General features: G+C 44.6%; 1 protein-coding gene and 1 long non-coding RNA gene across 5 annotated transcripts in view; one reads left to right on the forward strand and one right to left on the reverse strand.

Annotated features, from left to right (window-relative positions):
* WDR11 (WD repeat domain 11) overlaps positions 1-7,756 on the reverse strand; it is an 81,045-nt gene extending 73,289 nt beyond the window's left edge. For all 4 annotated transcript variants that reach the window (XM_073685382.1, XM_073685381.1, XM_073685380.1 and 1 more), the window contains exons 1-3: positions 7,564-7,756; positions 4,194-4,305; positions 222-375 (exon numbers count right to left, since the gene is read on the reverse strand). In XM_073685382.1, the coding sequence (XP_073541483.1) occupies positions 222-375; positions 4,194-4,305; positions 7,564-7,649 (352 nt within the window). In that variant the 5' untranslated portion in view covers positions 7,650-7,756. The remainder of the gene's footprint in view (positions 1-221; positions 376-4,193; positions 4,306-7,563) is intronic.
* Positions 7,709-13,284, forward strand: part of LOC141273484 (uncharacterized) — a 34,459-nt gene continuing 28,883 nt past the window's right edge. The window contains exon 1 of the long non-coding RNA XR_012322099.1: positions 7,709-8,551. This is a non-coding gene — a long non-coding RNA (uncharacterized lncRNA). The remainder of the gene's footprint in view (positions 8,552-13,284) is intronic.

Below are 13,284 nucleotides of genomic sequence, written 5' to 3' on the forward strand. Positions count from 1 at the left end.
TCTTAGACTAGAAAGAATGAGATACAACGATGTTTACAAAACCCAAAACTCTCATCTTATTTAATGTGGGAATGTTACAATCTTCGTTTAATTTTCAGTCCAGGTGAAGCTTATGCCGGGTGCCTGGATGATGGGGATCTGATCTACGATGCTAATGAACATAGACAAGGTCTTGCTGATAGATCTGCATTACATAAGTAGAATAATACGAGGCCCCTCACCGTGGATGGGCTTAGAGTGTTCTTGTATTTCGCATCGCGTTGTGCCTGTGGTAACATCCCACACCACAATCTTTCCGCTTGTATCAGCAGATGCCAAACGTAGGGCGTATGGGGAGCCCAAATTATGATGATAGTTTTCTCTGGCCCATTTAACCTGCAAAGATAGAAATTCATAAACCACAAAATCCTCCAATAATTGGTTCACTATTAGCAATTCGCAAACAAAAAAGTTTTGTTAAACTTTGTTACTTAAGCGGGATGTCAGCCAGGGCAACGCTGATTTATTTGCCTTATTAGGATTTTTGGCGAAATGGTCAAAATCAACTATCTATCTATCTATATATATATATATATTCGTCTTATCCCGTCTGTCTGTCTGTCTGTCCTGGAAATCCCGCATCGCTCACTGGTCCGGCAGCGGCCAATCAGCACCGCGGGATTTCTGAAAAAAGATGGCGGCCGTTAGCGTCACATCTGGCGGACGGAGGTCAGCGGCGATGCAGCGGGGAGATGAGCGGCGCTAGCAGCACAACTACCCCGACCGGCGCCACTGACCTCCATGCGGCTAACGCCGGAAGATCAGCGGCTTGGCCCGCTGATCTCCCGACAGCAAGTGTGAACGGAGGACCGGAGAGCGGCGCCGCCAGTCGGGATGCTTCTGCTGCGAGCAGCCGCTCATCTCCCGGCTTCTCGCAGCAGAAGGAGCCGCACAGGCAGCGCCGCTCCCCGATCCTCGCTAATACGGAGCCGCACAAGCAGCGCCACTCCCGGGCCCACACTAATACGACGCTGATTGGTCGCGGTGGCCGGCCGCGACCAATCAGCGAGATGGGCGGCAAATTTAAACGCCGCTCTGCTGATTAATCGCGGACGGCGGCCGCGACCAATCAGCGATTTTGGCGCCAAATTTAAACACCGCTCTGCTCACTGGTCCAGGCCGCCGGCCGGCTGAGACCAATCAGCGAGATTGCCGCCAAATTTAAACAACGCTCTGCTGATTGGTCGATTTTATCGCCAAATTTAAACAAGCTCTCCAGTCCTCACTAACACAGTTCGCTGATTGGTCGCGGTCGCCACCCGTGACCAATCACCGATATTGCCGCCAAATTTAAACACCGTTTTGCTGATTAGTCGCGGTTGCCGGCCGCGACCAATCAGCGATTTTGGCGCCAAATTTAAACAACGTTCTGCTGATTGCGCCCGGTCGGCCGCATACATATTCTAGAATACCCGATGCGTTAGAATCGAGCCACCATCTAGTATATCCATATAAATATAAGTATAAACACACATACATACATACACACACAGATATATATAGATGATTTTACACTTCTAAATATACAAGAGTCCTAAAAGTAATGTTTATACATAAAATCATGATTTTAATTTACTCTCCTATAATTAGACAGAAGACTAATACCAGATTTCTTCAGACTCCAATGGGCAGTGATTGGAGTCATAAGCAAGGGTCGTTACGTGTCCCCCAGGATACATATAGAGGCATACCGAACACGCTGGAGAGCATTGTAAATTACAGCCACAGCTGTGGTTACAACACAAAATAAAAGTAAGTGTAGACTGGGTCAGGCTATTTGACCAAGACAGATTTAGGAAATCCAGAGATGGGCTTTTATTTTTGGAGAGATCTGTAGGAAGGTAGTGGGACGGATCTCTCTCTCCAGTCTGGGTCTTGGAAGTTGCCCATGGCCACGATTCACATTTAATCCTGCAGGCAAGGGTTGGGTTCTTTTGCAAGCAGCAGAGCAGGAGGTTCTGTGCATACCTGTCTGTGTGAGACTGAATACAGACCAGAGACTTGATCTAAGCCATTATCGCACCCATGAGTAATACGGTGATGCAGTCGCCCACAACGACAAATGGGATACGGGCGTTCTGCTTTCACTCCCCACATCAGCAGATAAAATGTGACTGCCTTCACTCCCCACATCAGTGGATGCCTATGACTCTGTTACCAGTTAAACTTAAACCCCTTTTCGTAGGCACTAGCGAGAGTTGGGCGGACTTATTCTCTGGACTCCAGTCCATTGGCCAGGTCAGTACTCTGTAACCACTGGACAGGAGCTTTGCGAATCTCTCTCCTTCCGGGACCCCCAAAAAGGCTTTTAAATGTATTACAGAATGTAAAAGATTTGCGAGCCTCGTGTCCTGAGGCCAGAAACTATTGACCTGATAGGAGTCTCGCAAATCGAATTGCCCAATTATAGTACTAATGTCATGATTCCAAAGCTGAGTGTGTCTTGGATGCAGTGACTGACAGATAGTAGTCCAATCTAGCACAGGGACGTGCTGTGCTGTCGGTATTTTGATTGACAGCCCAACTGTCTAATCTAAGACATGGAGGTGCTGAGCTTCCTTCAGGTGTTCCCTGTTCTAAGTGATTACCAAGCTAGTTGTCTAAGCTGTCAGTCCCAGATAACTGCCTATTGTAGCTTTCAGCTCAGTGTGGTGTGTTCTCTGTGCTTTGTATTCAAATATTCTGATCTTCTGTTGCCGGACCCTAGATTTGCCTATTGACTACCAGTTTGTATTAACCCTTTTGCCTTGATGCACTGTGACCTGGGAATTCTGACTCTGGACTGTGACTTGACTACACCTTTGTCTCTTCCCTCTATTTACGACGTACCCTTCTGGCTCTTGACCTCGGACTCCTTCACTACCCTGACTCACGGCTTGTCCATGAGAAGTGACTGAGCGTCACAACTAACCACTGCATATTTGGAAATACCATAATTTGCCATTCTGGAGATGCTCTGATGATCTAACCATCACAATATGGACTTGTCAAAGTCACCGAGATCATTACCCATTCTTCCCGTTTGAGTAGAATTTAAAGAACTGTTTACTGCCCACTAAATACATCACACCATTGACCGGAGCCATTGATTGGTCCATTTTTCTGCCATATGACAACTTTATAGGAATGTGTCCATGCTTTGTGCACATGGTACTTTGTACCCAGCTGTGGGTTATGTGTAGATTGACTCACTTGGTTGCACATAGAGGTACACAGGAACACTGTCTCTTTAAATCTCCTACTGGGTTTATTAAGAGCACTGCATAAACCACAACAATGTTAGCAAAAAACACACATGCCCTAACAGGAAAACAAAACATAACGTATGGCACAGTTCTGGTTGCTACGGGTAACCACCCGCTTCAGGAACAAACAACCCAAGGTTTGTTTTTCCTTCACATGACAAAACAGCTCAGAGCCTTCACCTCCATGTCCTCCCCACACACAAACACTCTAAAAGGCTGGGATTTTATCCTCTGATCTCCTCCCTCTCTACAGGTGCTTAATCACCCTAGCACTAAAGATGGCTGATTAACCCCTTAACCTTCATGTGCTGGAACCTTTTTCCTATGTTTAATTACTGGAGCTAACAATCTCAGTGCTACATATCTCCCCTCCAGTACTTTGCCACAGTCACTAGTGAAGGGTTAGTTTATAAATGTATCTTGTGAAATAAATGCATTATCTTCCTGTACAGTAGCCATCATCATGCCCAGTGATCCTTTCCAAAACCACAGCAGTTTACAGTGTAAAACGGTGACATGTTGCTGGTGACTTTACTGGAGGGATGTATAGAACACGTCATGTTGGACAAGCAGTCCATGGTAAAGAGAAGGAGAAGCGGAGCAGAATGATATATAGGTTTGTATACATAGGAGTCCAGTGGGCGGTCCTACTAGTGATTGACAGTTATCACTGTACACAGTCCGAGTAGCAACGCCCACTGGACTCCAATATACAAACACCAAGGATTTCAATTAATAAAATTAAAGCTTTACTGAAACTCTTCCCACAAATATGTCTCCCAGTCTGATCAGCTCCCCCTGCTCTATAATATCCTGCCCGCAGTTCAGAGACCATTTTCATTGTGACAGGTTCCCCTTTAAGAAATCTGCATTATAAGATCTCACAACAAGTCAGGTTGTTCAGCTTACCTTGACTATGTCAGCCTTATGTTTTTCTAAGACCTGAAGTGTCTGTGCCGTGCTGGGGTCCACCACAAGAACCAGCGAGTGACAGCCATAAGCGATCAGACCTTGACAGCAACTGATAAGAAAGCCTTGTTAGTCATCACAGTAGGAAAAAACATGGACTATAACCAGAATAAATATATAGAAACAGAAATGTAGATTAGCGGCTTTTGTACTTCACAACTGTAAATCCTCTGTAAAGAAATAAAAGAATCTGGTCCTGACCTGAGGAACAGACGCCCTTCACCAAAGTACAGTGCATAAGGTAGGAACGCGTGCCTAATGGAAAACCCAGCCATGCGGACCAAAGAACCGCAACGCAAATATCACTGCATGTATCTAATAGCCTGAGACTGTACAGAGGTAGCCAACTAATGTGGCCACCACTAGTCTCCTAAAGCTGGTGATATCTTCCCAAATGTTCCTTTTTTTTACTGCTTTTTTCTGCAGCCAAAACCTGATCTCTTCGCAGTGAAAAAAGCAGATTTTGCTTTATTTTTTGCTGCATTTTTCAGGATCCCAAAGTTCAGCTTTGCTTCCACCTTGCAAGCATGAACAATGCAAGGTGTTAGGCCATCAATGTAAGGAGCATGTGAAACCATAAAACAGGTTTGGAAAAAGGGGCAAATTTATCAAATTATTTAGTGGAAATAGTTTTTTACGTCTGAAAAAAAATAGTGACTATTCTTAACAAAAAAGTCCATATGAGTTCATGAAAAAAATACACAATTGCAAATGTAAAAACAGCGGAAGGAGTTGAATTTGTCTGGAATAGTTTACCTAAGACATTGGCAGAGAATTGAAATGGTCGGACATTGCTTACTTTCTCACCTTGGTAGAGCATTGAGTTGGTCGGGTATTGTTCAATTTCACACATTGGTTGGGCACTGAGATGCTCAGGCTTAGTTTACTTTTCATATCATTAATTAAACAATTAATCCTACCTGCCATCTCAGCTGAGGAGACCAAGACATTTTGGTTTAAACTTGGGTAGGGGGGGGAATAAAATATAAAAAAAAAAAAAAAAAAAAAAAAAAATCACAAAAATAAATGGGTTTCACATCCTGCTGTACCTGCATTTTGTTTCACTAAAAAAGTTGCAAAAACTGATGGCAAAGTTTTTTGCTGCTTTTTTGCACCTACTCATTGCTTTTTATGGGTGAAAAAGTGCTGAAAGAAGTGACATGCGGCAGTTTTCCAAAAAAAAAAAAAACCAGCAGTTTTCCAACTCAGTCTGAAAAAAAAACAAAAACGTGTGCATGAGATTTCTGAAATCTCATATCTTCTGCTGGTACTATAAAATACAGCTTTTAATTTGCATAAAAAGCAGCAAAAAGCGCAACATGTGAACATAGCATTAAACTGTAGAACAGCAAACCTGCTTCTACCATGCGGCAGTGAGAACCCTGCTACAAAACTTAACCAAATACGTCCCCATATAGCTTATATCAGATATAACAGACTGAATATTATGTTTAACATCCCGGTGAAAGAGAATTAAATGTTTTTTTCCCAACATTGCAAGTTATCACCTATCCACAGGAATCGTCATTGCAACCGAGCGGTGGTCGGGCATTTAATATATTTTAGGCCCTTTAATGGCCTATAGATCGGTGCGGGTCTAGGCCCTGAGACCACCACAGATCCCTTAAAAGACACAAGTGAGCTGCTCAGGAGGATGGGGTGCACAGCGAATTAAGGGTTCAATACAAAGTGGTAAGCTTTCTCTGTACTCCATCCTCTGGTCTGTGCGCTCCTGTTCCGTGAGTTAAGCACTTCTCAGAGGTCTCTTAGGTGATCGGGGTATTGGGAAATAGGTCAAAAGTTTAGTTCCTGCATGTTGTTAACAAAAATAAAGTAATAGTAAAGTGCAAGATGGCAAAACCTTTTTCACAGCCCTTTAGTACAGTAAGGGATAAAGTACACAATTATTTTGAAAACAGAAGATAAGAAACTTTGATATATCTTAGGCCGGAGACACCCTAGCATTTAAAATAAAAAAATCAGTTCGACATTGATCCAGAAAAGTAGGACGAGTGTCATGCGAGAACAATGCAATTTTAACATTAGCTCTTAGAGTAATTCTCTGTCAATTAAAGATACTTTTCAAAGTAAATATTCTTTTAAATATCTATAGATAGAAATATGTGAGATCTATAATCAGAGATTTGTGTGTAGCTTATTGTACGTATTTAAGTAATAAATAATAGTGATGAGCGAGCGTTCTCGTCACTGCTCGTTACTCACTGGAGCATCACACGGCTCGAGATGCTCATTACTCCGCGATTTTTTGAATGTTTGGGAGGGAGCTCGGATCCCCTCCCTGCATGTTTGGCATTTTTTAGTCAGCCAATAAACATGCGGAGATTACCTGCATGCACTGTAATGCCGTAGCCATGTTGGTTGTGGGCATTACAGTGATTGGCTGGTCGCATAGCATCATCAGGTCTATATCAGACCTGGCGCCACCATGCTCGTCACAGTCACTCCGGAATCAGACAGTGTAAGGAGAGGTGCTGCTGAGCTAGGGAGAGACTTATCTGTGTGTAGGCAGCAGCTCACCACTTTTATTTCTTTCAACGGCAACAACAGCTGTTATTAGGGCTCATTATAGTCAATAATAATACTGCTGTGCAGCAGGACTGGGGGCAGGTGCGGGACTGGGGGGATAGGAAGGGGGCAGGTGCGGGACTGGGGAGAGAGAGAGAGGGAGGGGGTAGGTGCGGGACGGGGGGGTAGGTGCGGGATGGGGGGGGTATGGGGGTAGGTGCGGGACGGGGGGGGGGTATGGGGGTAGGTGCGGGACGGGGGGGGTATGGGAGGGAGGGAGCAGGTGCCGGACTGGGGGGAGAGAGAGGGAGGGGGTAGGTGCGGGATGGGGGGGTATGGGGGTAGGTGTGGGACGTGGGGGGGGGGGTGTATGGGGGTAGGGACGGGGGGGGGGGGGAGCAGGTGCCGGACTGGGGAGAGAGAGAGAGGGAGGGGGTAGGTGTGGGACGGGAAGTTGTGGGACTGGGCTCTCCTGTACAGGGCCAACTCATCTGGCAAAAGGAGACGAGTAATGTAAATATTTCCACAGCATTTGGGTTTTATCACAGAGAGAGGTGCGATCACACAATGTGGCCTCATAAAGTTTGTGAACCCCTCCCTGACTGCAGGTGATACAGACACTGCTCCATATGTCCCTATACCAGGCCCCTCATGCCCTCACAGGAATCTGGGATTCACCATAACAAATGTGTCACAGCACCATCCAAATCTCCGCACTCCTGCACAGGGAGCTTGTGCACCGCAAAGCATGCTGGTACTTGTAGTCCATCGAACTACTACTCACCAGTCTAGCGCCCCCTTGTTGTGCAGGGTGAGAGCTCCGCTCAGTGTCCGGGTGGACAACTTAATATTCACGGTGAAGGGAATCATGGCCGGAGGAGAGGAATGAATAATAACGAGCGCAAAGAGATGACAGCGGAGGCTAAAGGACCTCTACTGACGTCATGCCCATGTGACCAGAAGATTTGACAGGAAGGGGCGGGGCCTCCTCTCCATTGCCTGATACCAGGAAGCCTGGCTGTGAGAGATGACACTGAGGAGCCGCACAACTGAGGCCGGGGCCGTACACACAGGACTCAGTGTGAGGGGGCGCAGATAAGTGGATGTTCACACATGGGGGCTGCATGTTGGAGGGTGGCACAGAGAAAAAGGGGAATTTTGTATGTGTGGGCGTCTGTGTGTGGAAGGGGGTGATGTTATGTGCGTGGGCTCCGTGGTGAAGGGGGGGAGCTGTTACTTGCGTTGTGCTGCCTGCGGGGGGCGCAGGTGAGGGTAGCGTTGCTTGTGTAGGGGGGGATATATATTATTTCCATGACCCCTCCTGCCTGTAGCGGCTGTAGCTGAGGACGGAGTGTTCTGTACGGAACTGTTTTTCTCATTGATAGTATTGGGGGACACAGAGGGCCATAGTCCCTACTCGGACACGAGGCTAACATTGAGCAGCACAGAGTCCAGAGGAGTCCGGCATTCTTGTATCGCGTCTTCTGCATGATTTTTTCTGTTGTATTCTAGGTATTGTGGATTTCCCCATCACCTCGCCTGCCTCCACAGCACTGCACCTCCCTGCAGGTGCCATGTCATCACTGGTCATCTCCTCCCCATGTGGAGTGCTGGTGTCCCCACAATCCGTGTGAGAACACAGAAGGGATGAGGCTGCGGTCGTCCGATGTCAGATGAGCATAATTCCTCCAAAACTCCTTCCCCCTCTTCCCATTTCTGTTGGCCTGTTAGGTTCTGTCCCCTGGGGTCTCCCACCTTTTTGTTTCCTTTGGGTAAGTCTTCTCCACCCCTTTCCCATCTTTTGCTTACAGCCCCTTTCTATACTTCATGATGCTTCTCTTGGCTTTTTTCCGGGGCTATGGTGTTTTTCTGCGCCATCCTTGGAAGCAATATCTGTGGTATGGGGCTTTTTTTTGTCCTTTTTTACGCTTTGGTCAGCCTCCACTGGCTTCTGCTCCAAGGTGCCAAGTAGCCGGGTAGTCTCAGAAAATAAGACTTTTATCGAAACTAGATTGCAAATTGTGTTTTGCCTATACAATGGCATGAAACCACTCCGACCGCCTCCACCCAGCTTCGGGTCAGTGGGTGATGCGGGTTGGAGTGTGGGATTTTTCTCCCCTCAAGCAGTTTTCTGTGTTTATCCTGGGTTTTCTTTCCCGGGCTCTAGACAATATTTGCCCTGCTGTCGGTTCTCTTGCTACCTCTTTTCTCCTGTCCTGGCATTCTTCCTTTCCTAAGCACCCAGACAGAGGACCCAGGTGCCTTCTGTTGCTATTTGGGGACACTGTGAGGTTTCACAGCTCCTGCACATTTGCTGGTTAGCAGTAAGTGCCCTCCTGGGCCTATTTTCATTGTTTCCAGGCACCTTGTCATCTTGCTGGAAGCCCCGCAGGCCGCCTCTTGTGGCTTTGGTCATTTCAGCTTGGGGGTACATCTCTCCTTCAGGGAGATCTGAATGGCTCACACGAACACCACCTCCCTGACACTGGTATATCTTGGGGTTATAAGATGGCACGCCCTCTAGTGGCAGGGCCTATATTCTCACTCTTATGTCCTCCAATGTACTCAACGAGAGAGGATTTCTGTATTTACCATAAAATTCCTATTTTTCAACAATTTTTACAACTAAATCGCTGGCAACTCGGGTACAAAAGGTTTTTGCTTTCATTGGCACTAATCTCCAACGTGGCTTAATTCTATGTACTTATTTGTAAAATTCATTGTTATACTTTGTGTAAATATATTTATATCTTTCTCCTTTTTGTTATATAAATAATGTGTTTTAATAAAACTGTATGAGAACTATGGGCTGAATTTCATTTCTATAATTATAAATGTTGGTGTGACATTAGTGAAGAGTAACTGCAGGTTGGATCTGTATCAGGGTGTGTTCACACATTGCTGGAGATTGTTTCCCCAACAAATCGCAAAGTCCTCACATGTTGACCTGCATTAAATCCTTCAGATCTCACTAACCATTTCTTTTGTCTTCAGCAGCAACCTTTTAAAAAAAAAAAAAAAAAAAAAAAAAAACATGATACCCTCTTATGTGACTTTGCTTTCCATGTGACCCGTACAGCCTGATTAGTTGTACAGGTCGTATATTAGGCAAAACATTTTTTTTTTTTAGATATTTTTTTATTTTATATTTTGCTGAGGGTCTGACTGCTGGTGCCACCGCTGTTTCATAGGACAGGCTCTGGCAGAGGTCACATTACAGATTTTATCGATGGGTAAAAGTACTCCTCTTACCAAATTTTGAGGATTTTTTTTTTTTTTTTTTTTTGCCAAAGAGGAAGACCTAATTTGCAGTAACTCAAGAGTATATGGATAGGTATACATAATAATCTGGAGAGGAAACTGTATAGCAGTGCACAGGCTGATCGCCTCCATGCTACACCGCATTGATGACGCTATATAATGAGTTTTACTTATTGTATTGAGGAACTTAAATAAATTAACTTTTTGATTGTATTCTATTCTATTTAGTGAGAAGCATGTGTGTATGCGTCCTCCTGTAATTTTATTTATTCTCCTGACTCCCTACACTGCCTCACTGCAGTAACTGCCTTCTGTAATGAGGTGACTATGAGGAGCTCCTGGAATCTCCATGTTAATAATTTCAGTGAGCAGCCATCTAGATTGGAGTTGCTCATTTTGAGATTCTCCTTCCAACTAGGGTCATACATAGAAAACATGGAATCCCATAGCAGAAGTTCTAATTAGATCCCTTCCCCTCAAAAATAAAGTAAACATTTGGCAGGGTCACAGAGGAGCATATCTCACAACTCTGCTTTTTCTTCTATAGAAGCCCCTAGATTGCCATTTCATTGCACCCATAAAGTATGATGCAAACAAAAGTGCCCCCCAAACATGGTATGATACTTTCACATTGAATCTCTCCACCTCAATTAACCCAGCAAAGTATGCTGATCCCAACACAGTATGATGCCCCAACTGTGACTCCCACACAGCCCTCCTTAGAGTATAATGGGCCATTATATACACTATAATGGCACCCACATCTCTCCACCCAGTATAATGGCCCCAACACAACCCTCCACACTGTCTAATGGCCCCCCACTAGCACTCTTAACACTATAATTGGCTCTCTCCATACAGCATACTTGCTTCCACACAGTATGATGGACTCCACACAAACCTTCACACTATATAATTGCTTGCATACAGTTTAATAGCACCCACATAGTCCTCCAAACAGTATAATGGTCCTCACATACAGTGGTGGCCAAAAGTATTGGCACCCCTGCAATTCTGTCAGATAATACAGTTTCTTCCTGAAAATGATTGCAATCACAAATTCTTTGGTATTATTCTCTTCATTTAATTTGCTTGCAAGGAAAAAACACAAAAGAGAATGAAGCAAAAATCAAATCATTGATCATTTCACACACAACTCCAAAAATGGGACAGACAAAAGTATTGGCACCCTCAGCCTAATACTTGGTTGCACAACCTTTAGCCAAAATAACTGCGAACAACCGCTTCCGGTAACCATCAATGAGTTTCTTACAATGCTCTGCTGGAATTGTAGACCATTCTTCTTTGGCAAACTGCTCCAGGTCCCTGATATTTGAAGGGTGCCTTCTCCAAACTGCCATTTTGAGATCTCTCCACTGGTGTTCTATGGGATTCAGGTCTGGACTCATTGCTGGCCACCTTAGAAGTCTCCAGTGCTTTCTCTCAAACCATTTTATAGTGCTTTTGGAAGTGTGTTTTGGGTCATTGTCCTGCTGGAAGACCCATGACCTCTGAGGGAGACCCAGCATTCTCACACTGGGCCCTACATTATGCTGCAAAATTTGTTGGTAGTCTTCAGACTTCATAATGCCATGCACACGGTCAAGCAGTCCAGTGCCAGAGGCAGCAAAGCAACCCCAAAACATCAGGGAACCTCCGCCATGTTTGACTGTAGGGACCGTGTTCTTTTCTTTGAATGCCTCTTTTTTTTTTTTTTTCCCTGTACACTCTATGTTGATGCTTTTTCCCAAAAAGCTCTACTTTTCTCATCTGACCAGAGAACGTTCTTCCAAAACGTTTTAGGCTTTCTCAGGTAAGTTTTGGCAAACTCAAACCTGGCTTTTTTATGTCTCGGGGTAAGAAGTGGGGTCTTCCTGGGTATCCTACCATACAGTCCCTTTTCATTCAGACGCCGACGGATAGTACAGGTTGACACTGTTGTACCCTCGGACTGCAGGGCAGCTTGAACTTGTTTGGATGTTAGTCGAGGTTCTTTATCCACCATCTGCACAATCTTGCGTTGAAATCTGTCGTCAATTTTTCTTTTCTGTCCACATCTAGGGAGGTTAGCCACAGTGCCATGGGCTTTAAACTTCTTGATGACACTGCGCACGGAAGACACAGAAACATTCAGGTCTTTTGGAGGTGGACTTGTAGCCTTGAGATTGCTCATGCTTCCTCACAATTTGGTTTCTCAAGTCCTCAGACAGTTCTTTGGTCTTCTTTCTTTTCTCCATGCTCAATGTGGTACACACAAGGACACAGGACAGAGGTTGAGTCAACTTTAATCCATGTTAACTGGCTACAAGTGTGATTTAGTTATTGCCAACACCTGTTAGGTGCCACAGGTAAGTTACAGGTGCTGTTAATTACACGAATTAGAGAAGCATCACATGATTTTTCAAACAGTGCCAATACTTTTGTCCACCCCCTTTTTTAGGTTTGGTGTGGAATTATATCCAATTTGGCTTTAGGACAATTCTTTTTGTGTTTTTTCATTGAAGACAAATTAAATAAAGATAATAATACCAAAGAATTTGTGATTGCAATCATTTTCAGGAAGAAACTGAGTATTATCTGTCAGAATTGCAGGGGTGCCAATACTTTTGGCCACCGCTGTATGGGTGTCTGTCAATTTGGTAGACGGCACTGAGTTTTAATACATACAATGGTTGAGATATACACTACCGTTCAAAAGTTTGGGGTCACCCAGACAATTTTGTGTTTTCCATGAATACTTTTATTTATCAAATGAGTTGCAAAATGATTAGAAAATATAGTCCAGATGTTGACAAGGTTAGAAATAATGATTTTTATTTGAAAGAATAATTTTCTACTTCAAACTTTGCTTTCATCAAAGAATGCTCCCTTTCAGCCATTCCAGCATTGCAGACCTTTGACATTCTAGCTGTTAATTTGCTGAGGTAATCTTGAGAAATTTCCCCCCATGCTTCCTGAAGCCCCTCCCACAAGTTGGATCGGCTTGATGGGCACTTTTTGCGTACCATACGGTCAAGCTGCTCCCACAACAGCTCAATGGAGTTGAGATCTGGTGATTGCACTGGCCACTCCATTATAGATAGCATACCAGCTGCCTGCTTCTTCCCTAAATAGTTCATGCATAATTTGGAGGTGTGCTTTGGGTCATTGTCCTGCTGTAGGATGAAATTGGCTCCAATCAAGCACTGTCCACAGGGTATGGCATGGCGTTGCAAAATGGAGTGATAGCCTTCCTTATTCAAAA

Source organism: Phyllobates terribilis, unplaced genomic scaffold (genome assembly GCF_046119375.1).
Source record: "Phyllobates terribilis strain yellow unplaced genomic scaffold, ASM4611937v1 Scaffold_5__5_contigs__length_657084704, whole genome shotgun sequence".
Lineage (NCBI taxonomy): Eukaryota > Metazoa > Chordata > Amphibia > Anura > Dendrobatidae > Phyllobates > Phyllobates terribilis.